The 24,210-nt window shown below is 42.0% G+C and overlaps 1 protein-coding gene across 6 annotated transcripts in view; it reads left to right on the plus strand.

Annotated features, from left to right (window-relative positions):
* Positions 1-22,170, plus strand: part of WWP2 (WW domain containing E3 ubiquitin protein ligase 2) — a 461,427-nt gene extending 439,257 nt beyond the window's left edge. For all 6 annotated transcript variants that reach the window (XM_069216846.1, XM_069216845.1, XM_069216843.1 and 3 more), the window contains 3 exons: positions 5,449-5,545; positions 14,520-14,592; positions 15,098-22,170. In XM_069216846.1, the coding sequence (XP_069072947.1) occupies positions 5,449-5,545; positions 14,520-14,592; positions 15,098-15,197 (270 nt within the window). In that variant the 3' untranslated portion in view covers positions 15,198-22,170. The remainder of the gene's footprint in view (positions 1-5,448; positions 5,546-14,519; positions 14,593-15,097) is intronic.
* The last annotated feature ends 2,040 nt before the right edge of the window (positions 22,171-24,210 follow it).

Genomic DNA, 24,210 nt, shown 5'->3' on the forward strand with positions numbered 1-24,210 from the left:
CCCTTTATTTCTTCTAAAAATTACATTGGAAGTGTTTCTGTTCTCCACTCAATGTATTTATCCATCTAATACCTTTAAATATTTTTTTTGCCATCATGCGGTGCATTTCTCGGTCTTTTCCTTCCAGCAGAGTCTTTCTCAGCCGCATGCTTACTCATGGATCTGGGGGGGGGGGGTATCTTTTGCCATTTTCTGCTGGATTTGTGCGCTTCTTCTTGGCGGATTGATTGCATGCATTAACTCGAAATATCTCTGAGTTAATACATGCTTTACTGCCAGCAGAGCTAGGAAACACAGGGCAGTGATTGTGTTGCTGAGGGCCTTAGTGGGAAACAATCATAAAATGTTGAACGTGGTTTATGCTGCTATGGAGTGCATCATTTATCATGAGATGTGATTATCGGAGACAGACAATTGTCTGCTCGACCGTCTTAATTGTGGTCCTTTGTTCACACTCCTCCTGTGTGGATATTCAGGCAAGGCAACAAGCAGCAGTGGGGTAGGTTATGCTGGCGAGTCTTCCTGGACCCACTTGTTCCTCACACCGACCCCCAACAAGTGGGAGTAATGCTTTGGAAACAGCACGTAATACGTGAGTCTTGAATACTCACACTGCACAAGGAACATATTACTGTGCACTTGAGGCCTACTTTAGGTTCTTTCAACCATCCCTGGGTGCAGAACTTGTTTAGTATACAGTATTGTAATGCACTTACTGATAAATCTCACTCAGAATGATATGAGAAAACCTAAAAATTAGGCCTCTAGTGCTGATTATTGTGGGCTTCCGGGTGATGTTCTTATGACTTGTACTGATTGCAGCTCTGGTCGATGCAAAACAAGCTGTCTGATGTTGTTCCAGGAGGGACCATGAAAACCACTGACTATCTAAATGAGTTCCATTTAGACTTACTATACTTAATTCTTTTTCTAAGTTTACCTGAAACTCTGATATGAATTTGCCCCCTTCAGGACATACAGTGGAGATCTCTGACGTAGATGATGGTATGATGCACAGACTCAATCTGGATTAGCCTAAAGCCTCAGGAACATAATTTAGATCCCCACGACCGAAACTCACATAGGCCCTCATCATGACCCTTGCGGTCAAAGACCGTCAGGGCCATGGTGGCGGTCTCAGAAGACTGTCACATTATGAGTGTGGAGGGTTGGCTACTGCCAACCCGCCACATTCCTGCTTGAAACGCCAGGGTGGTTGGACCCGCCGGGCCAGAGATTAGCATCTCCGACCCGGCAGTCCAATGAAGACCACTGGCGGTATTTGGAGTCAGCTTTCCACCAGGGTTTCTGCGGCAGTAGCACCGCCACAAAAACCTTGGTGGAAGGCTACCGGGGACAGGAAATTTCTTTCATGTCACTGGCAGATGATTCTCCCACACCCCTGCAAGCCCAGGACCCCCCTACCAGCACAGCACCCCTCTCCCCGATTACACTCATTCACCAACACTGACATACACGCATCTACTCACAAGCATCCATACACGCACGCACTCACTCACATGCATCCATACACGCACTCATATGCATCCATACACGCACTCACTTCAACATTCATACACGCATTCATACACGCTTACAAACATGCATACAAACACCCATACACATACGCATACACACTTACTTTCACATGCAGACAACATCCACTCACACAACACCCCACCCTCCAACACCCCCCTTCCCTGTCAGATGCCTGACTTACCTTGCCCAGCAAGGAGGTCGTGCAGCAGGGAACGGGAACAGGTGCTTCCACCGCTGGCAGCGCCCCACCATCAGGACACCGCCAGGCTGTATTACTGCTCGTAATACGGCTGGTGGAGTCCTTTGGGCGGGGCCAGTGGTGGAACCGCACATGCACTTCTGACCGCCAGTACGACTACTGTAGGATTTCTGCCCACAATGCGGCGGAAATCCTGCAGTACTCGTAATATGGTTGTCGGAACACCGTCAGAACTGGTGGCCTTCTGGCACCTGAAGCGTTTGCGGTCTTGCAAAAAGACCTCCAAAATCATAATGAAGGCCATAGTGACTGAAAGCAAAGTGACCTATTTGGAATCAATGAGCTACCAAAGAAAATTACTTTGTAGTGCAACAATAATTTTGTGCAGTCATTTCATGCTTAAGGATGGGACATATTTTTTCAAAATATGTGAATCTTTTAAAGGCAATTACAGCTGTAGCAGCAGATAAGTATTAATGAGGATCTTCCTCATTGATAAAGGAAGTGGCATGCAGAAAAGAAATGTACTGGTATACTTTCAGTAGATGGCCTAAGGTTAGTACTGTCCTTAAGCCAAATACTCTTGCAAACTTAGTGAGTGATCTTTGAATGAACAGGAGGATCCTAAAACAGGCAAGCCAACCCCCATAGACTGGCAGTGGTTAAAGCAGCAGTGCAAATGGAGGCTGGACAGAGCTGGAACCAGTAGCTCTGGGAACATGACTGAAAAAATGGGCCAAAACAAGAAAAAGGAAGATCTGGAGCTCATTGTCAAAGATGATGAGGATGGGCACAGGTGGGTTTTGAATGCAGGTGGGTGTGGGGGGTAGTGAAGGGGCGAAGAGTGGTGTGAGTTGCTTTGTATTTATTTGTAATATCATTGAAGGGTTCCACTTTTATACATGCAATTTAGCTCAGAATGGCTCTACCAGAGTGGGATAGAGATACAACTCACCTGTGGATACGAGCAATGGGGAACGATTGAGTCTCATTTGCAGTTGACCATGTGATGGAGTAGGAGCTTTTGGGAACATTGATAGGGAAGGGGCTGTGATTGACGGTAATCAGTGAAACCCACGTGGTGACGAGAAGACTCAATTTGGGAATGAACTCACCAAATGGCACTGGTCCTCGTTCACCATGATGAGAATTCACTTTTGTTAGGACCAGTCCATACTATGATCTAACTGTCCTGCCACTGCTTAAACGTGTATCTCAGATCCAGGAAAGCCAGGGCCTGCCTTGTGTTACTTTGGTCAGTCATTTGGACTATAGAAAGAGAAGTAGAGTGAACCACGTGATGCACATGCCACTATTCAATTTGGGTGTTGGCTGAACCATCAGAGCAGTTTAAGGATAGGTAAGTCCTTCTATGAACCGAACCCAGATTGGTGTACGGCTGGATAGCACAACTCGGAAATTCGCCCGAAAAAGGTCATTGGTCATCGTAGATGAATGTTTCTATACAATAATCTCTAAAAGAAGTGCATTAGGCCCATCAAGAGTTGCTACCAAAAAGAGAAGAAAATCTTGCCAAGTCTCCCATATGCAGGCCTAATGTTGTGCCCTATATCAGGAAGCAAAGGTGAAAAGGACCCCATCTTTCTCTCAGGAGATAGGAACGGGTGATTCCGTTAAACACCTGATAAACCTATGCACTAAATAGACATCCCAGACAATCTAGCAGCTGCCTTGAATTGGGAGTCAGAAGATGGGCACAAATGTTAAACACTCCTCATTAATAGCAAATCGCTGCTGCATTTAGAATGCTTTAGCTGGTTCAACCTATGATGTCTCTTCAGGAGCCAAGCTAACCCTATTATTCCTGCTGCTACAGATGCTGGTGCAAGGGTAGATCCTACACCACAGACCAGTGTATAACCTTGAGAGCATAGCTTCTAAACTCCAGGTACCTAGATTGCAGGAAGAACATTTTTCAACCAGATAAACATATCCCATAAATCAAAAGGATTATGTATGTGGTATAAAGAAAGGGCTCTTCATCTGTTCCCATGATCCCTTTTAGGTGTCGCCCCATATACTGCATCTGCTCCTAACAAGTTTCATGTACTTCTTTCTGAGCATGCACCTGGTCGCAATTTCTGGGTACAGGAAACTACCCTATACTGACAACCCAGGCAAATATTTCTAAATCATAAGTGTGGCCTAGCAGAGCCTGAAACCAACATACGTCATCTACAGACTTGCAAAATCAACTATTCAAACCAGTGCCCATGGTTGGTGGAAAATTGTATTTGTCTTCACAAGTTCATCTTCTGAGTATTCAGCAGTTTCCAGACACTCTCATTGTACAACCCTGTCTCACATTCTTAAAGAACAAGCCTGTCTTTAATGCAATCGCAGCATGTTCCTAAAGGACCTTCGTTGCTCCATATGACCCAAATTGTGACCTCACCTACATTTTGTTCTGGAACCCACCTCTCCACATCAAACGGTTTCCGCACATGCTGGATGCAAAGAGAGGTGTTTGCTGTTATACGGGGAGAATGTAGGATTTTTGGAGTACTGGTCAACTGTTGCAGTTGATCAAGCATGTATAAGGCAAGAGCTTTACAAATAGGTCATTTCCAGGGGATGAATGTGTGCATTGCCTACTGACATAACAAGGCCAATGGGCAACTGCAGGGAAAGCAGAAAGCACACTCAACAAGAGGAATGACCAACTTTACATATTTTTCTGTAGGAGTTCCAACACTCAACATTTCCAAGGCAGCTACTTGCACACAACAGACATTTTAACTGCGTACTAGTGTATAGACGTCAATCTAGAAGAGACTGAAGAGGGGTTGTCGTTTTGAAGAGTCAATTACATAAATATGAACATCACTTGCTCCTCCCATTCCAATACATACTACCTGTTATTCTGATTCAAAGTATGTAAACCTATTATCGATTCAAAGCATGCAAATCTTTTAGTATTCTAACATGGAAGAATAAAATAAATTTCCCTTTGTTGGTATCTTAAGTAGTTTGAAATGCAAGCCATCTTCCTGCCTGGTAACTAATGTTTATAGGTTCACCCTTAGGCACTGAAGATATTCCACAGTAGTAGGACTTAGTGCCCAGTTTCCCCATTGACCACTAGGAAAAGCACACAGAACCTAGACATTGATTTCGGAATACTTCTTTTTGAAGTGTGCTGAAGATGTTCAGCCTGATGATGGACATTAATTGAATGCATGTGAATCTATGACGGGTAAGTAATGAAGTAAGAGATTTGCCAGTAGAACAAGTTGCTCAGAGTATGTGGGTATAACATTTGTAATACTATCATCTCCTCCATGTTCTCCTTTCCCTTACACTCGTATCTCTCTTGCCTCATTTCCTTTGTATGTTCATCTTTTTTCTCTAAGAGAATAACTAATTAATAAATATTCTACCTTGACTGCACAAGAAATAATCCCCGGTATTTTAGTACAAACGTTTAATTGGCAGAAGCTTTGGCTACAGACAGAATTTTGTTCCTTCCAATGAGTGTATAGTTTTTGCTGCATCATCGTATTGTATTGTATTGGTATTTCTACTTTCCGCACCCCTTGCAAAGTGTTTATCCAAGACTCTCCCTCTCCAACCTCCGAGCAAACTATTCTCTATTATCACAGGACGCATGTCGTGGATAGGACATGCACCAGCAATGGGAGTTCAGGGAAAAGGATCATAGCTTCATGAATATCTTACTTGTTTTTTAGATTGTAAAAGAAATGGATAATGAGAAGCGGATCCGTTTACTGCAGTTCGTTACTGGAACTTGTCGTCTCCCTGTAGGAGGATTTGCTGAGCTCATAGGTATGTATGTTTGTATTTGCCCACATTATGATGCTATTGCAGAATGTAATCAACTTAATGTGCTGGATTTGTCACCACTAATAGGAATGACTCAGGCCTACATTCCACTGAAATTGCAGTTATTTGCCTATAACTCTGGCCCGCATGTACAGATCTGCATTAAATGGGGCACTCTTATTGTTTGTAGCGACAATCTTGCATGACAGTTTTCTTGCTGTACCATGCTAGAGGAAAAATGTTAGGGCAGGGCATAAAAAAATATGTGATTTCCCATTTTAGCTACCATATGAAATTTCGCTCACCGCTGTAGCAAAAACATTGAAGGGATTTATGCCAGAATTGTCATGAATGTAGAACTGTACACTGAAAGTGTGCTATGCATGATTTCATGTAAATCTGTCCAGTAATTATTGAGAACCTAAAGTTCAAACAAGGTGTGGAAGAGCTTGAAAGAGTTAACACTTTAGTATATAAAAAAAAAAAGTAAACCCTCTACTGGACAAGGGATATTTGTGCTCCAGTCATCCATTTTGGGTCAGCGGACTCAGACCTGGATCAGTGAACTCATAGGTTCAGATAGGGTTGCAGCAAACATAGGCATTTTTGTGGTAGCAGCCATTACAGGATACAGACGTGGTCAACGCATTAAGAAGAAAAAAACGAGCCATAAGGGGGTTGAGGGGAGCATTCCCTGGCTCCCAAGTTCAAGTGGATGGGGGCCCAAATGTGATTACATTTTTGAACAAACATTGCGAAAGCCAATAGGTCTTGCTTTTAGGACTCATTAGATTTGCTGTTCAGCATGCCTAAAAGAAAAAAGGGAAGACAAATACACAGTGACACAGCTGCATCATTTTGTAGGGACACGATGACGCATGTACGCACCTACTAAATGACGTGGAAGAAATTTTTTTACATTTTTCTGATCCAAGGTGGATTGTTAAATTAAAAGAACTAAAATAGAAGTAGGTTGAAATTGCATTTAAGGCAGAAGGGCTGGCAGAGAGTAGTGGAAATCCCATGCATTCTCATAGAGTGCTTAAGCAAACAAAACAAATAGTAGTTCCCTTAAAGTTAGCAGAGAAGGATACAACTCAGCCAAGCCAAAGGATGATAAAGAGGCTATGTTCTTGGGAAAGGGCAAGCAAAAGATGGGTAGGGGAATCCATGGAATAATAAGCAAGCAAATGAGTGACAGTAACGTTAACCAGTGGTAAGCAATGGTAGGGATGCAAGCCCACTGTAAGTTTTTGATAATCCAATAGGTCTTGTCTAACTAAGCAGCTTGCACTGTCTGTTACGCAAGAGCTAAAAAGTACAGTCAAAAGCCTTGCCCAGCTAGAAATGGCCGCCCGCGGGTGTTGGCCACAGACCATCCTAAGGCTATCCACAAGACGGAACAGATTCATAGCAGGTGAATGCAGTACATCGTACCCTAAGGTAACTGTAAGTCCCACCCCAACCATGCACAGTTATATGATCAATAATTTTACTGCAGATGTTACAGTGACATTAATGATGTTATTAAAGATGTCATGAGTGCTGTAATTTGCGGGGTAATTAGCAGTGCATAGCAAGGGAGCGAGTTATAGTTACTTGAAATAACCAACTATAACTGCTGAATTTCTCTGGTTTTGTGCGAGTAAGTTCAGAACCTAACTATAACATCCCTGTAACCTTTGTTTTTTTCAGTGAATTTCTTTGTTGTTTTAAACGTAAAGTAATTTTAATTACTATATGTTAATCCAACCACAGCTGTGCGTGGCCTTTGGCCGTGCTTAGTGGAGGTTGACTGCAGAGCCCCTATAACCACCCAACCCTGTGCCACGCACAGCTTCCAGTGAGAGGGAGAGAGATGGAGAGTTGTAGGGTCTGAAGAATGACATACTTAGAATGAGATATTTCTAGGCAAATTGTAAAGAAAAATGTATGTGTCAGTTAAAAAAAGTGAGATCACCTTTCAGTATGCACCTTAAATATTTCAAGTTAAAAAGAAATTAGGGCAGGGAAATGACCCTTGCCGGGAACCCTCAACCCTGAGTGTGAGCGTCTGAGACCTTAATCTCAAGGCTAGAATTGACTGCTTACTGTTCTTTGTCCAGACTTACCTATGATATTCAACCCACAGATTTTGATGGGAAAAAAACTTCAGTGTTCCAGCACTAGATAGGTTTAACAGTCAAAACACTTGAAATAAACAGACATGCTACCATGAGATACTAGCATTTTAACTTTCAGCCTACTACATGACAGTCCAAGAGCTTTACTATTACCCCAGAAGTGTCCCTGGCCTGTTGTTCATCAAAACGTAACTGTAACATTTGAACCAAACATGTTCCCAGTGTGAACCTGGTCCCCCAGGGCTTTATTAGCCATTGCCTGTCCATCTGGCACCTTCACCTTATTTCATCTGGCACAGCTCTCTCCACTTTAGTTGCCTTTTTCGACTGTGCCTAGCCGGATCATTGAGTAACAGGAAGGGCTCCAGAAGATCCATCTTCCACACTGCCTCCCCTTTCTAGAGGTAGCGACTGGTGGATCCATTAAAAATTACAAATCTGCTAGCACTGATCACTAGAAATTGTACAAAGCAACTCTCAAGCAGTATTGTGTAGAATGCATGAAGGCAGTTAAGGTTTTGTCCATCAAGCCACTGGTGCCAGAGAATGAGAGTATCTATGCAGCAGTGGTTACTACCATTGGAAGCCAGCCCCCATCCCCATGCCACATGTCCTAAGGCAGACTCAGGAGATGTGGAAGAAGCCACATACATCGAAGGCCACAAACAACAAATATGAGGTAACCAAAGACACACAACGTTGTGCTCAGTCTGTTTTAGTGAGGGCCATTTCCTTGAATAGTAAACAATTGTCCTGTCTCAAGGGCACTAAGGCAAAATGTCTCCAGGCATGTCACAAAAGACTGTACTTGTATAAAGTTATTTTGCTCATGCAGGCTAATACTAAAACCATCATGACAAGCTACTACATATGGGGGATTCCAGTTCCCTGTTTATTGTTCTGGAGAATGTTTACTGTGCTTCACCTTTAACCAATCTGTTTCTGAGAGCCCTATAGAATATTAAGCACCTTCCCGGATGTGCTGTCTTTCCGATGGCTACAGCTTGCTTCCAGAAACTTTGATTCTCATATATACTGCATGATGGAAACTTTTTGTCTATGGAGGAACTGAGTGTCTTGCAACCTTCCCTAGTATGCACTCAAATTGAGCAACTGCTTGAGCTCATCTTGATCTCTTTTTTGAGAACATGGGTGGTTCATGTGGCTTACAGCCCTTCACCAGACCAAAGTATGAGAGAAAGCTGATGAGATTCTGCTCTTGAGCCTTGTCAAAGAACACTGATTTGCTCAGTCAGAGGCTCAATGACTTCATCCAGACCACTCTACCAGATTTGGGCATCTAAGTAAGAAATGCCATGTGGTCATTGATGACTCATACCCAGTATAAGGTGGTCTCCTGGGATGTAAATGGGTTGAATAATAAAATAAGGAGGGAGTTGTTCTTTTGTGAGCCACAAAATGAGTGCTAGCAGTGCTACTGCTGCAGGAAACACACCTTCTGGGCATGCGCTGTCAGTTCCTCTGTAGACATGAATACACCAGGGCCTTTCATGCAGGCTAGTCAGGAGATTCCAGGGTAATTGCTATCCTCTTCACAGCACAATTCCCCTTGAGGTTGCAAGGGTCTCAGGGGCCTGTGTGCCGGTGGGTACCTGTCATTGGGGACTCGGAGGGGAGATCATGGTCCGTAGCAAATGTGTACATCCCACCAGCGATGACTGAAAGCACTCTTCATGATATATTAGCTGTAATATATATTATACCCATGGGTACAGTATTATTGGGTGGGGACCTCAATTTTGTTATAGACACTGGACTCGACTCCACAAGCTCTAATCCTAATACTACCAGATCCACTATGGGCACCTGGTTGAAGGCAGCCGGTCTCTGTGGTCTGCAGTGATTCATGCACCCACAAACCCATATGTATACCTACTATTCCTCAAGACACTACACTCAATCCAGTCTGGATTATATTTTGGCCATGGCAGGAATACTCCATGAGGTTGTGGGCTCAAGAATCCTTTTGAGATGCCTATCAGATAATTCCGCAGTCGAGCTACCCATTACCACCCTTTGGCTGGCAGTGGATTGGCAGGGGGAATGGGTGGCTTGGTGTATGCCAGCCTGTTTCAGGCTAGAAGCCACATTCCAGTAGGAGATTCTGGAGGCAATAGAGCGCTTTCTGGACCTGAACAAGGGTTCCATTCTCTCAGGTGTCACACTGTGGGAAGAACTTAAGACAGTAAACAGGAAGGGCATTATGTCCTACGCTACCCAACACAAGGCCGAAATGCGAATAGAAATCCAGGCGTTCGAGCTAGAGGTTGAGGACTTATAGGAGAGCGGCGCTTCATAAACTGGACATAGTCAGGGAAGCGCTGAAAACTAAACTCTGTCTCTAGGATAAGTGATCTTTCTTGCTACCAAATATAGAATATACGCAGCCTGGAACAAGCTGGTAAACTGATATACTGGCTGACAAATAGGGAGGCTGAAACGGATTCGCCACCGCCATCAGTGTAGCTGAGGACGGCACAGTCACAGATCCCATGGGAATAGCATCAGCTTCTCCAGCTTATTTCAGGGTATTATATGAGACACGGGGGCAACCAACCGTGGCAGTAAATAAAGCCACCATCAAGGACCTGCCCCTCCCCAGGCTTCTACTAGGAGATAGAGATACATTGGACCAGATGATATTGGAAGAAGAAATCCTGAGCACAATAAATAGTATGCCTTTGGGAAAACTCCTGGCCCCAACAGATTCCTTGTGGAATTCTTTAAAAGATGTGCATCTCAACTGGTCCTGCAGTTGTTTCATGATATTTTGGGAACCCTGTGGACAAGGACACTGCCGTATGACCTTTGTGGTGCCCATATAGTCATCTTCCATAAACAAGGCAAACCTACTGATTGTACCTCCTACCACCTGAATTAATTGATCAATATTGAATCCAAAATCCTAGCAAAGGTACTTTCTTCCCCATGGGTCAGATTGATCTGAACCCTGGTCCACTGAGACCAAAATGGCTTCATGCCCAATAGGGGAACGTTGCTGCCTGCATGTGGTGCTGCACTAGGCACAACGATTGATAGAGCCACAGGTAGTAATAGCAATCAACTTCAAGTGGGCATTCAATACGATCAAATATCCCTTCCTCCTGAAAGTCCTAAAAAAAAATTAATGTCCGCCCAGATTTTGTGCTTTCATCGAATCCTATATGAACTCCTTCAGGATGTGGAAAGGGGTGAATTGGGCAATATCCCTCCCCGCCCCAGTCTGCAAGGTGTAAGGCAGGGATGCCCCCTTTCCCACCTCCTGTTCGTGTTAGCTGTTGAGCCATTGCAATGGATATGCATTGATGTCCAGAAATGGGAATGCGTGAATACCAGGATCATGGAGACCGTAAAATACTCTAGTATATATTAGACACCTGGAACACAATATTCCCCGTTTCGTGCAGATTTTAAACAAATATGGGGAAGACGCAGGCCTTAAGGTAAACTGGGATAAATCGGTTGTGCTTCCCATATTTTGTCCATTTGATACGTTGAGGTACAGAGGCCTATAGCCCTCTAAGGAGGGACTCTACCTGAACATACTTGGGAATCCATGTCAATCTTGACCTGGTGTGTAGCTGAGAACTCAATATAGATCTGATGCTCTGTCAGCTTCGTTCCCAACTTGATGCTTGGGGTAAACTTCTGCTTTCAATAATAGGCCTTGGTTCACTTTTTAAAATAATCACTCTGCCCCAGTGGTAGGGTGTTCTCCATAACTAGGCACATGCCATGACCGGGGGCTTCCTCACCTCCCTACAAGCTTCTACTACCAACTACAATTGGGGTGGGAGGGCCCAGAGAGTGGCATTTAACAAATGTATGCAAGCCACTTTTGACAGTGGGCTGGTGCTGGCAGACATCTGAAGATCTTATCAGGCCTCACCACTATAAATGACTGGCTCTATGCAGATATGATGGATTCCACTGTCAGGCTGGAGGTGACTTGGGCAAGCGTGCCTGCGCTTATCGCACAATTATATGTGTACAGGGTGTTCTGCGATCAGCCCGAGGTTACCCGGAAAACGATCGCTTGTTGGCACAGAGCACGGCGAGATGTTAACTGGTATGTGAGGCTCACTAAGCAAACACCTCTTTGACAAGGAATGTGCCTGCCTGAGTTTCCTCACCTTAGCGTATTCGCTGGTTGGAACACCATTGGGATTTCCACATTAGGTGATCTATAGAAGACGTCACATATTAAATCCTTCAGCCAGTTATAGAAAGAATATGCGCTCCATAAGACGCAGTGCCTTTGATATCTCCAAGTCTGGCACGCTCTGAAGAAGCTGGAAAATGGCTGCAAGGGTGCTGGTGATACCAGCAAGGCTTTGCCTTATCTAGTTCAATTATCTACATAATGCATAATTTACACTCACACTTCTGTACAAAATGGTGAGGAGTCCCACGCCAGCATGCACCAGATCTCTTGGACCTTAGAGTACATTTCTGCTCATGGTATAGGAGTGCCCAGAGATATACAGATACTTGAGAAGGATACACAAACAACTAGATGGAGTTGTGAGCATATCTATATGGGCCACCCCCGAATGGTTTTTTTGGAGATAATGTAGGGGTGGGACCTGGACAGGGAATAAATTAGTTGCGTTTGGATTGATGATTACAAAGTGCAGAACTGGAGGTCGGCAGCTCTCCCAACCATGAAGGAATGGACTCAGGCTCTGGACTTCTGCACATCCACAGAAGAAAGAGTGTACCTCGGACGAGGATACCAGACGAAACGCAAGAAAATCTGGTCTCCATGGTGGAATATGATGGGATAGCTTATTGATGGGACTGCTGATGTGAGGAAAGGGTAGGGTGGCTCAAGGAAGACAGATAGCCTATGCACATCAAGAGATGTATGGGGCTGACAAGATGTCATTGGGGTAAGCTGCAACGTTGTTTTCTGGATGCTGTTGTACATGTAATGTTTTTCTGGGGAAAATCTAATAAAAATAGTTTTTTTTTTATTTTAAAGGAAAGACTTGTGGAACCATTATTCACTTCGAACAAAGCCATCAAGCAAAATATATAGGCCCTGTTTTTTGAATATGTATACTGCGAGTTTGGCTCTGAATCAGTCCTGGCAAGACATGTGAAAAAAATCCTTCAATTCTACCTTCTGCATCTTGAAAATCATCTGCTGGAATATTCCTTCCTCTATTCCAATGGTATTTTTGGATTATGTCTGAATGAAGATGTTTTACTCCCAGCCTTAGTTCCAAGCCTTTTTTCTTCCAGACAGTAGAAGCACTCAACAAACATGATGTGCTGTATTTCTTTTTATCTATATTGTACCAGAGCTTTGAGTTCTGTAGGCCTGGTCTTTGTAACTCTTACTGGTTTTGATGCCGGCTGAACACTACAGCAGCCTTAATGACTGCATCCTGCATGTTCGACGTATATGTTGTGCATGCTTCACTCCCTGAACCTAGTGTCCAAACTCACTCTGCCAGAGATAACGAAGCTGCGTATAACCATCATTTAACTTTTTCTAGGATTTATCTCAAAGCAATACGCATTTAGGTTATAAAGCTCTGCAAAGCTTTTTTGCTAAGTCTTAAGTGCCTATAGCTGCCTTTGCTTCCACCCTTTATTTTTAATCTTTACGTTGGAAGTTACCCTCGAATATAGAATAGTGGAGAACCTGGAGTCAGATCAAGTTACTTTCATGGTGATGTTGCTTCTAATCTATATGCTTATTCCACTTATCATTGTCAGCCCCATATTTTTTAAAGCGGGAACTAGTGACAGTAAACATATGTGCAGGGGAGTGTGTGCGCCTGCAAATGATTCAGACCTAAATGGACTCGTTACTGGGTAACGCAAACTTCTAATCGAAGTGCTACAGCTGTTGATTCTTCTCCTGCCAGTAAGCGGAACCTCGGACAAGGGTTCGGAATAGTAGCGAACCTGCTGTCTGGAGTCATAGTGTCACTGTAAAGGTTAGTTTATTCTTTTATAGGTAAGCTTATCTTTTAAAGGTAACTGTATCCTTTTATTATTATGTAAATAAATAACACCCTCTCTTATCAATGGTGTAAAATAGCTTAGTCTTTCGTAAAAAAAAATTTAAAAAAACTTTTTCAAAGTGCTTGTAGTAGGGTTATAAACTTTACTGATTTGGTATCAACACTTGGTTACTATGAGTAGATAAACAAGGAAAACACCACCTTCATCTCAGCCACTAGTCCTAGACAAAGCAAGAAAGTCACAGGGAAAAGAGGAGCTTTAATGCAATTAAACCTCATGCAAGCAAATAGTTCTTTGAAGACCTCCCATCATATGAATTGTGCATCTGCAGGGCTTCAAGCATGGCCCACAAGATTATCCAGCAGTCTTAACTGAAGTAATAAACATGTAGACGATGGGCTTAGCTTCTCAGTATATCAACTTCGGGAAGATGGAAGGAATGCCATATCGTTCCTCATCGATGTCAAAAAAGGTTGTTTGGTGATGTTCAGCCCCTAAAAGGTTATTTTCTGTTGGTCTTAAAACATGAGTAAGAATTTTTATGTTTGTACTTGTTTTGGCGGTCCTGTGAAAGGCATCCCTAAGTGTAATCTTTATCTGGCCTATTAAACTAAGTTTTTACTTTTTTTGGCTGTCCAGTGAAACGTACCCCTAAGTAAATCTATATCCTGCCTATTCAGTTTGTTAGTATATTTTTTTCCTTTTGAAAGTAACATCAAAGTAAGCTTGATCATTGTGCAATTGCTTGCCAGGCGACAATTTGCAATAATATAATCTGTGTTGTAGAACAAATGCAGTTCCTAGCAGTGCTTTTTTGTTTAAATAATAAATTTCTTCTCAATGCTTCCTCGCAGGTAGCAACGGGCCACAAAAGTTCTGCATTGATAAAGTGGGCAAGGAAACCTGGCTGCCCAGGAGTCACACTTGGTAAGTAGCTAGTCATGGGGGTACCAGAGTAAGAGAAAGTAGGTTTTTACTCACAGGAAAGTGTGAGACCTAAGTCGGTTTGACATAATTTGAGAAATGTTGTAAGGTGGGTAGAGTGGTTAGAAGCTTGTTCATTTAGTGGTGTTGCTGATCCTCAGTGTACTGGGCAGGCGGGGTAATAATGGATCTGATAATCAAAGTTTGGGAAATATTTATAGAATATAAAATTAGGGTAGAGGTTTTACCTAGTTTACATAATGTTGTCAGCTCAGAATGCATGGATCACTCTTAGTATGTCAACCTTATTAGATAATTGTGGCACATTATTCAGGAATTATACATTGTTTTAGAAAAAGGTAATCCAGTGAAACTACAAATCAGAATTGGTTATTAAATTACCTGTAAGAGGAAAATCCTCAAATTAGGATAACATTGGTGCTGTTCAAGATAGAAAGATTCTCAAGCAATGTGAATTTGGAACTGATGTACTGTTTTCTCTCTCTAGCTTTAATCGATTGGATCTGCCCCCTTACAAGAGCTTCGAGCAGCTGAAAGAAAAGCTAATGTTTGCCATCGAGGAAACAGAGGGTTTTGGGCAAGAGTGAAGAGTCTTGGACAAGAGTGAAGAGTCTTGGACTTTGTATATGTGAGAACTTCAATGTTCTGTGTACAAGTTTAGGAGGGAGACAGGAGAATGCCTTCTGTTAGGGACCTCCACATGGTGTGTTCCTGCACCTTTTTGCTTAATTGATGTAGACACCTCTTCCTGGAGAGAATGGGCTTGTTTATAGTATTCATTCAGCCTCTAAGCAAAGCAGAGCCCTGGCAAAACCTGGAAAGAGTTTATAATACAAGTTGCAGCTTCTAGTGGAGGGTGGATGTGATAATCAACACTAAAGCAGGACAAGATGTTCCATTCTGTTCTGTTTAGTTCTTTAGATCACCTTGCTGACTAAAATGTAGGAAGGCAACTGTGTGAAAATGTACTGGGCTAATCGGAGATCACAACACCCTCTATGGTGTGCAGCAAGCACACTCTGGGATGAGAACATTTCTGTTTGTGTAGAAACGAAATCAGCTGTAAAACATCAGTCTACTTTAGTCTACATGTTAGAGTGCTTCTGATGTATCTTTCTGCAAAGGTCTGGGTTTTCATGACATACCTGGATCCTTGTTGGATGGGTGTAACAATCTGTTTTCCTGATTAATCATGGCACTTATGTGTCCAGATACTCAGTTCTGCACACATATGTTGCTGTGATGCAGAGATGTTGAGTGATGTCAAGTATTGGTAGCTGCCATCAATGCATCTGTGCTGCTGGGTAGTGATATCACCATCTTTGGGTAACAGCAATACCACTTTGACTATTTAATGATTTTTCTTGGCTTGTGGTGAGTATTAATATCTTTCTCTGCCACAAATGTATACTGTAGGCAGAGTGCAGTCACAGCTAAAATGCTGTGGGATTTAGGACTTTGCATACAGCCTTTTTCTCATAACATAAGGACTTTGATGTCACCACAGTGGAATATTTCCCTCAAGTCTACAGTATAGAAGGTTTCACTTCTCTGATCTTTTTTTGCTAGAGAAGAGCTACCAGAAGAGTAGTACCTCACTGCTTTCTTGTTCTGCATATGTTCCCTCCATGTTCTCTTTACTTTTGTGCTCTTGGGTCACAATTGATCTCTATTTTAGAAGTAATATTGATATCTGTATCAATACAGATGGGATTTTTCCACCTTAGAACTTCTGTAGATTTTTCTCTGAAAATAATGTGCTCTATTTGTTTGCAATGGGAGGACTAGGTGCAGTATAGCGTGAATGCAAGGACAGAGGAGCTCAGGCTCATTGCAGGAATTCAGATGGAAGAATTGCCTGCATAGAATATGTTGCAAAGATAATGGTTGAACAGGTGTATTTTCATTTTGTATTTTCAGTGTTTTACCTGGGTCCTAAGGATAAGTGTTTCAATCACTGTATTTTTGGGGTGAAATTTGCCTCCTAGACTGGTACGAACATTTGACTGTGTGGCCCATAGGGCTGCCATTTGCATCTCCTTTGGCTTCCAGACCAAATGAACAAGATTTATTTTTGCTAAATTATATCTTGTTCAACTGAAGACAGTGTTACATTTGTGAACACATTTGTGAACATCTTGATGGAGATAATTGTCTAAAAGAGTGCAAAACACTTAAATCTTAATCCCAGCAACACCAAGATTATGCTGATGCTAATCTCTTTCTGTCACCTGGTCTAGTCCCATGCCTGACACCAATGACTATAGTTTAAAATCTTGGAATCTGGGGGGGTTGTGACCTATCAATGGCAACACAGGTATATAGAGAGTTTTGGTTTTATCATTTAGGATTATTGCAGAAAGTGTTATGCTACCTGACCTTTCTGTAAAAGAAGCAAATTATCAGTTTTATCCAAATTGACTTGGTAAACAGTACTTTTTTGGGAATTACTAATAAGGTCCTGTTGATTTTGCAGAGAAGTTACGAAATTCAGTGGTTAGGCAGCTGAATGGAAAAGGCAAAGGCAGGAGAGATCATGTTGTTCCGACTAGACAAGCAAAAATTGAAGTTGTCCTCAAGCATCACCTTCTCATCAGTCAACCAAAAAAGACCTCTATTTTCAAGATCATATTTCAAAAAGTATAGACCGATGAGAAACTTAAGATGAGCAAATAATTTGCTTCACTCACTTCTCAAATTCAAGAAGGTTAAATGATGTAGCCATTCCTCTTCTGTGTTGGTTGCTAATTTGTGAAATTCCCTTCCCCCTATACTAAAGTCGATAGATGATAGTGAATGTTTGTGCTGTACGAAAACCTCAAAAACAGCATTAATGTTGATGCTGGCTTCGATTAGTCTCCTTTTGCTGGTTTGTATTGTACCTCAGCACACTGTGTGAAGCCAGGTAGGTAGCTTTGTCCTTCAAGTCTGTCTCTGTCTAACATAATGTTATCTGGAGCACGATGTTAACAGCTGTGAGAGACCAAGTGAAGCTGTGTACAGATGTTCTAAAACATTTGTTTCATGGATGAGACAACTTGCTAAAAAATTGGGTTGTTGACAAACAGTAATGAACATTTGTGGACCTGAGGTTCTATGATTACTGATAGTCACTTATATGTAGTTAAAGATTGTTTTTAATATACCTGGAGTGTAGTGGGGGAGCCATGGTGGACATGCTACCGTATGCTTGAGAGCCCTGTTAAATACTTTGTCCCATCAATTGGAGTCTTCAGACAATTGATTTCTTTGTGTAGATGCCCATTGCTGAGGGTATCATGGACAGATCCTGGCAACCAACAGCACATAGAAGTTTCCCATTTGATGAGGACCGATTGTATGCTAGCTGAGAAAAATGGCCTCATTGCAAAAAGTAAGACTTTAATAAATGTAAGAAATTTGGTAATTCAGCCTCCTCTAACCTATAAAGTAGATCTTTGGAGAAAATGTTTCAGTAAATATGTCAAAAAGCAAGAAATCCATTTTATACTCACTGATAGGAAAAGTTTTGAAGTCAATCGTCGAAGATAACAAATTAGTAAGATATCCTAACTTGTTGAAGAACCAAAATTTCCCCACCTAACTGCCACAAGATATGTCCATTAGTGCCCTTCACAGGAAAGATGTCTTGTAGTGGATAACATGTTACCTTCCACTGTCAGGAAATCTTAATGCTAGTATTGGTTTCCCAACTTGACTACATTGCTTTATCATGGAAGATCAAAATCTTTCATTGTGTCTCAAGTTTATTTTTAGCTATCTCTCTGTGTGCATCTAATTTGGTTTTATGTCTGTATTAATTACTTTATAAGCTAATTATTTGCATCTCATTGGCTGGCTGGCCAGAAGGAGTTGCAGGTAGACCGCCAGTTCAATCCAAGTTTCATGTAAAGCAGGCAAGAGGATCATACAGAATGCTATATTGAGAACGGATCCACATCTCTTCTATGAGAAGGTATTAATACAAACTTCCTTTTTTAAATCACCACATTTTGTGGTCATCCAGCAGCAGACCCGTTTATAACTTTAATAGAAGTATTAATTGACCTTCATCCACTGAAGGAGACTGCTGCTAGAAGGTTTATTTTATCATTGAATCTTTAGCCTTGTACTGACCCAAATGTCAGAAAGTAGACCAAGGAGCAGCAGATGATCCTGACACCTACCAGGAAGGCATGTACAACTCCAGTCTTTGTTTTTTTTTCAGGATATCCAACATGAATATTTATGGTGATATTTTTCAGTATTCACAAAAGATACTAAGGGGAATCAATTACAAAGTCATACTTGTCCTCAATTCCAATGGCTTGCACAACTCAAAGACCTGCATTGTGCATCACTGTTGTAAGTGGCAGCCTCAAGAAAGACACCCTAACATCTATTGCATTACAAGCCTCGATTTAAACAGTACACACACTGTCTACGTATAAAACAAGACCCTGTCTACATTGACAGGACATTCCCTCGTCTGTTTCATCAGTGAGATTATGTAGCTGATTACTTTAGACAATCAATGTTACAACATTAAATGAGTCTAGTCATACCTTGCTGTCATTCGGCTTTTGGGATAGCCTATTATGATTGGGAAACTAACACCACACTCAGTCAGAATGAATGACGCTTATACCAGGTTCTTAATGGCTTCCATTAATACCTTGCTTTCGTTAGAGGAAGATATTATCTAGCTCTGATTCCGCAAGCGTTGGGTGTCTGACTGAGATTGCCTTAATATATAGCTGGCTATAAATATGGAATAACTGTACTTCATACATGCAGGATAATGACTCAACTTGGCGATCTCTTGTAGGTTAATATTCCTTACTGTGATCATGTACTCAAATGTTATTGGATAATGCTATCAAGACCATTCTGGCTCAAAGCTGGTAAAGAGAAGATGATTTCTTACTCACATGAAATACAGTGGATAGGTTGGATTATGAGAACACCTAATATTGCTGAAGTATTGATTGTACCTGGCCCTGGACTGATTAATGGCACTTTTATGCTTACATTGTGTTATAACAAAGGGCTGTGATTATGCCATAATACCTAGCCATGCTTAGATAGTATACATGTTCCTCACTCCTCAAAGTAAGGCAAAGCTTGTGAATGTTGGATCCTTTACCCTGTATCTAAACCATGCAACCCCTAAACAAATCCAGGGTTCGATGAGAAAGAAAGTATTGATATTTGTCTTTAGTGTAAAGGACATGATGTCTGTGCATCTGGCAATGTCAATTTTGGTGTCGTGGTACCATGGTACTCCTGACCTTGATGCTGTTCCATACTGTCTGGAAATTAATTGTTCCCAGGAATTACTTCGACAGGAGGATACCCAAGTAATGCTGGTCTTAATCTAATGCACAATATAAGGGAAAATTCTCCAGGAGTCGGTATTTTTGGGTGAATATAGGGCTTTTGCTACCAGTGTCCAGGGTCTTTAAGTTGCCTGTTTTGCCTTTTGCACATGTGGCAGCTTTTGTGTGTCATGCAAACGTCTGCACCCCTCAAAAGAGCGTAGTATGACATATCTGATTTCTCGGCTCTGGGTAGCCCTAGTCAGTCTTATTCGAGCCCATTCATTGAAAATACTGCATGCTATTTTTTAAATTTGCTCCTGCCTTGGATTGCAAACAAAAAAAAAAAGCCTATACAGAAAGTATGGTTCCGGTTGTCGTTCATGAGGTTTGCCCATAAGGAGACAAAGCGTAACCATAATGTAGAATCCAGATCTATCCAGAGGCAGAGGTTGCTTTACTGGAGCTTGGAGATGTCCATATGCCTATATAGCCCCAGCAGGGTAATAACAAATAAGTTGTGTGTTAACAGGTGTGCCTCGCTTTGGACGCTTTATTAACCTTCTATTGGTAGTAAGGGACAGACTCTGAAACGGTGGTGCCCCATGCTATCTGGCGCGGAGGTGTTTAAAGTTTGAGCGTTCCAAAGTCCTTACCTTCTGCTGGGAGTCAGTGTAGGTGGTGTCACTGTGTAAACCAAAAAAGTGTATGAGTGAAATATCCTTCAAAGTGGAGTTCGTCCCTGCACCTACAGCCACACATTTGCTACAACATTTTGTCTTAATTGACTTTGATTGGTTAGTGGTTCATACTGGGTCCCCCTAATGCCTCGGTTTAATTTTACGAAAGTAATGCTCAGCTCTGATCTGTGAAAATGAGTGTCATGCACTGATTTATTAATATTAGTAATTGTCTTTTATTATGTAGAACTAACGCCACTTTGTTAATTTGATGGTTTTTGGGCATTCCTCTTATAAGTTCTTAAGTTTTCTGAGCATCTGTTTGCAAGGACACAGTCCTTCAAAGCCAAAGCTAGCTGTGTAGTGGAACTAAAGGTGGGTGTTATGGATGACGAGTGGCCGCTGCGACCTGAAGCAAGAGATGCTTTGCCCGGCATGTTAAAGAATCCGCGACTGCCGATGTATTTCCAGCTTTTATTGTGAATTGAATTCAATACACCGCATCCCGCTGGTCCTTATGCCTTATTATGCCTGAGCAGTGAACCTGTGTGGCTTGGATATTGGCTGATTTCATCTACGTACTTCACAGAAATATGAAGATTCCTCAAATTTATTGGTTTGCTTCGTGGCCAAGGGAAGTCCACTTGTGTTAAATCTTCTTAAAACCAGCAGGATTGCATCTAAGTGGAACTGTTTCTATCTGATAATACTTGTCTCCCCATCCACCCACAGGGGACAAGCAGCACAGGCTTTTCTCAAGAGAGCAGCACCCCTACAAACTGGCTCTGGAACAGTAGTATGCCTCTTTATGACTCCTCTGCCAACTCGTAACATCTCACCGAGATCAATTTCCTCCCTAGCCCCCCTTGTTGAACCTTCAAAGAGTTTGTGATACTGATGGGGAGGCATGTTTAGGAGCAACTCCCTTGCACAGTGTCCTGTGTACATATGTGTAAAATAGATAAATGTATGTATAATAAAGGCGAAATGAATTCACCAGCATTTGGAATGTAACATTTAAAGTTCTGGATTGTGCAATAAATGACCACAACTCTGTGTGCCAATTTGTGTTCCGTTGTGAAACTAAAATTTTGCAATCGGAGTGGTAATCTTCTTTTCTTCTGTATAATTTCTCTGGTATTGAATGTTTCGATTCAGTTTTATTTCACTTTGACTCTAATCCATATAACATTTTAATAGTAAAAACAACACTGTTCTTAATGTTCCATTCAGACACACAAACTATACTTACAAAAATTCATAAACCTAACTTAAGGCACATTTAGTTTCCACTTCTGTCATACAGCAGTTTCTTCAGTGCACATGAAAATGCTCACCTTTCATCGATTAGATTCAGTGTCACACCACTGCTTTGTCTGGGGGTGACCATTTTTTTAGCCACTTCCCCTGTAGCATCAAAAGTAATTTAGGGCCTCCGTGTTGTGCACTGTGGGCAAGTTGGTATTACATGTTTTTGCAGCTGTCATTCGATTACCAGTCCCTTGGTTGTCCTGCACTTATAGAGACCTCGTTTTAAACTGTAATAGAAATGTTGTTAATTAAGTGTTGTCTCCTTAAATACATTTCCGTGACCAGACTGTCTGTTGTTTGCCAAATCGCTTGTAAAGTTATCTTTGATTTTATGTGTCGCATGATTGAGTCAAAAGAGCCAACATCACTGTTTCTTGAACTTCTGCTATAAAAAGAATGATGCTTTTTATTGGAAAATAACTGTAGTTCATTAAGTTTATGTGCCTTATACTTATTATGTGACTCATTAACCCTCCTTGCAAGGCTACATTCCAAACTAGCCACTGTCTCACAAATGCAATGGTTTCCTTACGGAAGAACATTGCGCCCCTGTTCCCGTGAAGGTTTTATTCTTGGCTTGATGACCATTGCATCAGTCCTAGTTTCTGGATACAAGAAGATTGGGCTTCTTCTATTGACAGTCTTCAATCATTTTCCCTCCTGCTTTCCAAATATTGGGTGGAATGCTCCTTCACCCGCCTTCCAACCTTCAGGGGTGGGCGAATGGAATGGGAGCAAGGACGTAGCATGCTTAAGCACAACATTTAGGGTAAGTTGTTTCCCTCCTTGACCACACGTGTCATGCTGGATTCATTCCAGTTTACTGACTCAGAAGACCGAGGTCATGCCAGAGGCAATCTCAGTATTTTTGTTTATCCTATGGGATCTGTGCCTCTGCCCTATCAAATGTGGCACAAAAATCCAGAGAACAGCAGCACAATGATTCATTTTCCTTATTCGAGGACGTCATTGCTAGAATATTTACGCTCCAGCCTTGATGTAAAGTACTATGTCCACGATGGAACCCAGCTTCTTCTCAAGGGATGACCTTGCCTACCTCAGGCAGCTCCTCCACCTGCTACAGCACTGATTTACTTTACACTTAAGCTCCAGCGGGGAGATACGTTTGCTGGACACAAGGGAGTTTCTTGGCCCGCTCTTATACGTGGAGTAGAGAAAGGATCCAAGAAACGGCCCAGACACCGCTCTGGTTCGAGCCTCTTGGAGCAACAGTGCTGCATATTTTGTGCCACCACTTAGAATGGCACTGAGTATAGCGTCTGGACTTGCTGCCCTTCTTATTTTAAGTGTTAATATTATTTTTATATGTGTACTTTTTAAATTGATAAATCTCACTATGTCCTAGGCCCCAGTTCATATTTCTTACAGATTGTTTTTGCTTCTCAGATTTTGTTTTTACTTATCAGTGGTCAGTGAAGTATTGACCTTAAGGGTTTGTCCAAGTTAAGCAGGTAAAAACCAGGACCTAGTTTCGCAGGCTGATTATGTCATTTACGTGAGAAGGAATTTTCTCTTTTCTGTTCCTCTTGATGCTTCTACCTTTGGAGTGAATTATCTGGCATACCGTGTCTTTTATTGCTGTGTAGATTGGAAGTACATTGACGCCCAAGGGTGTCGGGTCTAAATCTCTATTCTGATGGTCACTTAAGGCTTCAAGCGTTTTAATTCATCATAACTAATTTGACCCTGCTTGTGTATTGACGCAGCCAGCTTTACTTTATTTGGGGTATTCTGACTGCTTTGCCATTGTGTGTCATTAGAATGTCAAGGACCGGACCCTGAGTCTGTCTGTTAAGTCGCCTTCTTGGTCCCTCAGGGAATGGACGACTCCCCACAGTATCCATTGTGCCACCCTGCACAGAGTAGTATACATGAAGGTGACAAGAGTCACCTTAAGAGAGTCACAGTTCAGGAAGAAAGGTGAAAAACTTTGTGTAGCTCTTGATTTAAGATTAGGATTGTATATCTGAATAGCAACAAGGCACCAAACTCATCCTGACATCAGGAAGGAATAAAGAGCCGAGCAACAGTTCCATTTCCAGAGGTTCAACATATAGAGAAAACTCTGGCCAAAAAGAAAAGCAAAGGGACAAAGAACACAACAAAAAACAGGAAATGGATGCCTTGCCACTGCCTCTAGCACTTGGAAATTTCTCCTTGTATGAGATATTGATGGAAGCTGGCACCACAGAGAGACCGCGACCTCACCTTTGATTGGGAACCCCTGTCAATACTCCATGGATAACCACCATTTTGGCTTTGACTGGTGTATGGGTCTTATCCACGCCCCC

Source organism: Pleurodeles waltl, chromosome 12, assembly GCF_031143425.1.
Source record: "Pleurodeles waltl isolate 20211129_DDA chromosome 12, aPleWal1.hap1.20221129, whole genome shotgun sequence".
In the NCBI taxonomy this organism is placed as follows: domain Eukaryota; kingdom Metazoa; phylum Chordata; class Amphibia; order Caudata; family Salamandridae; genus Pleurodeles; species Pleurodeles waltl.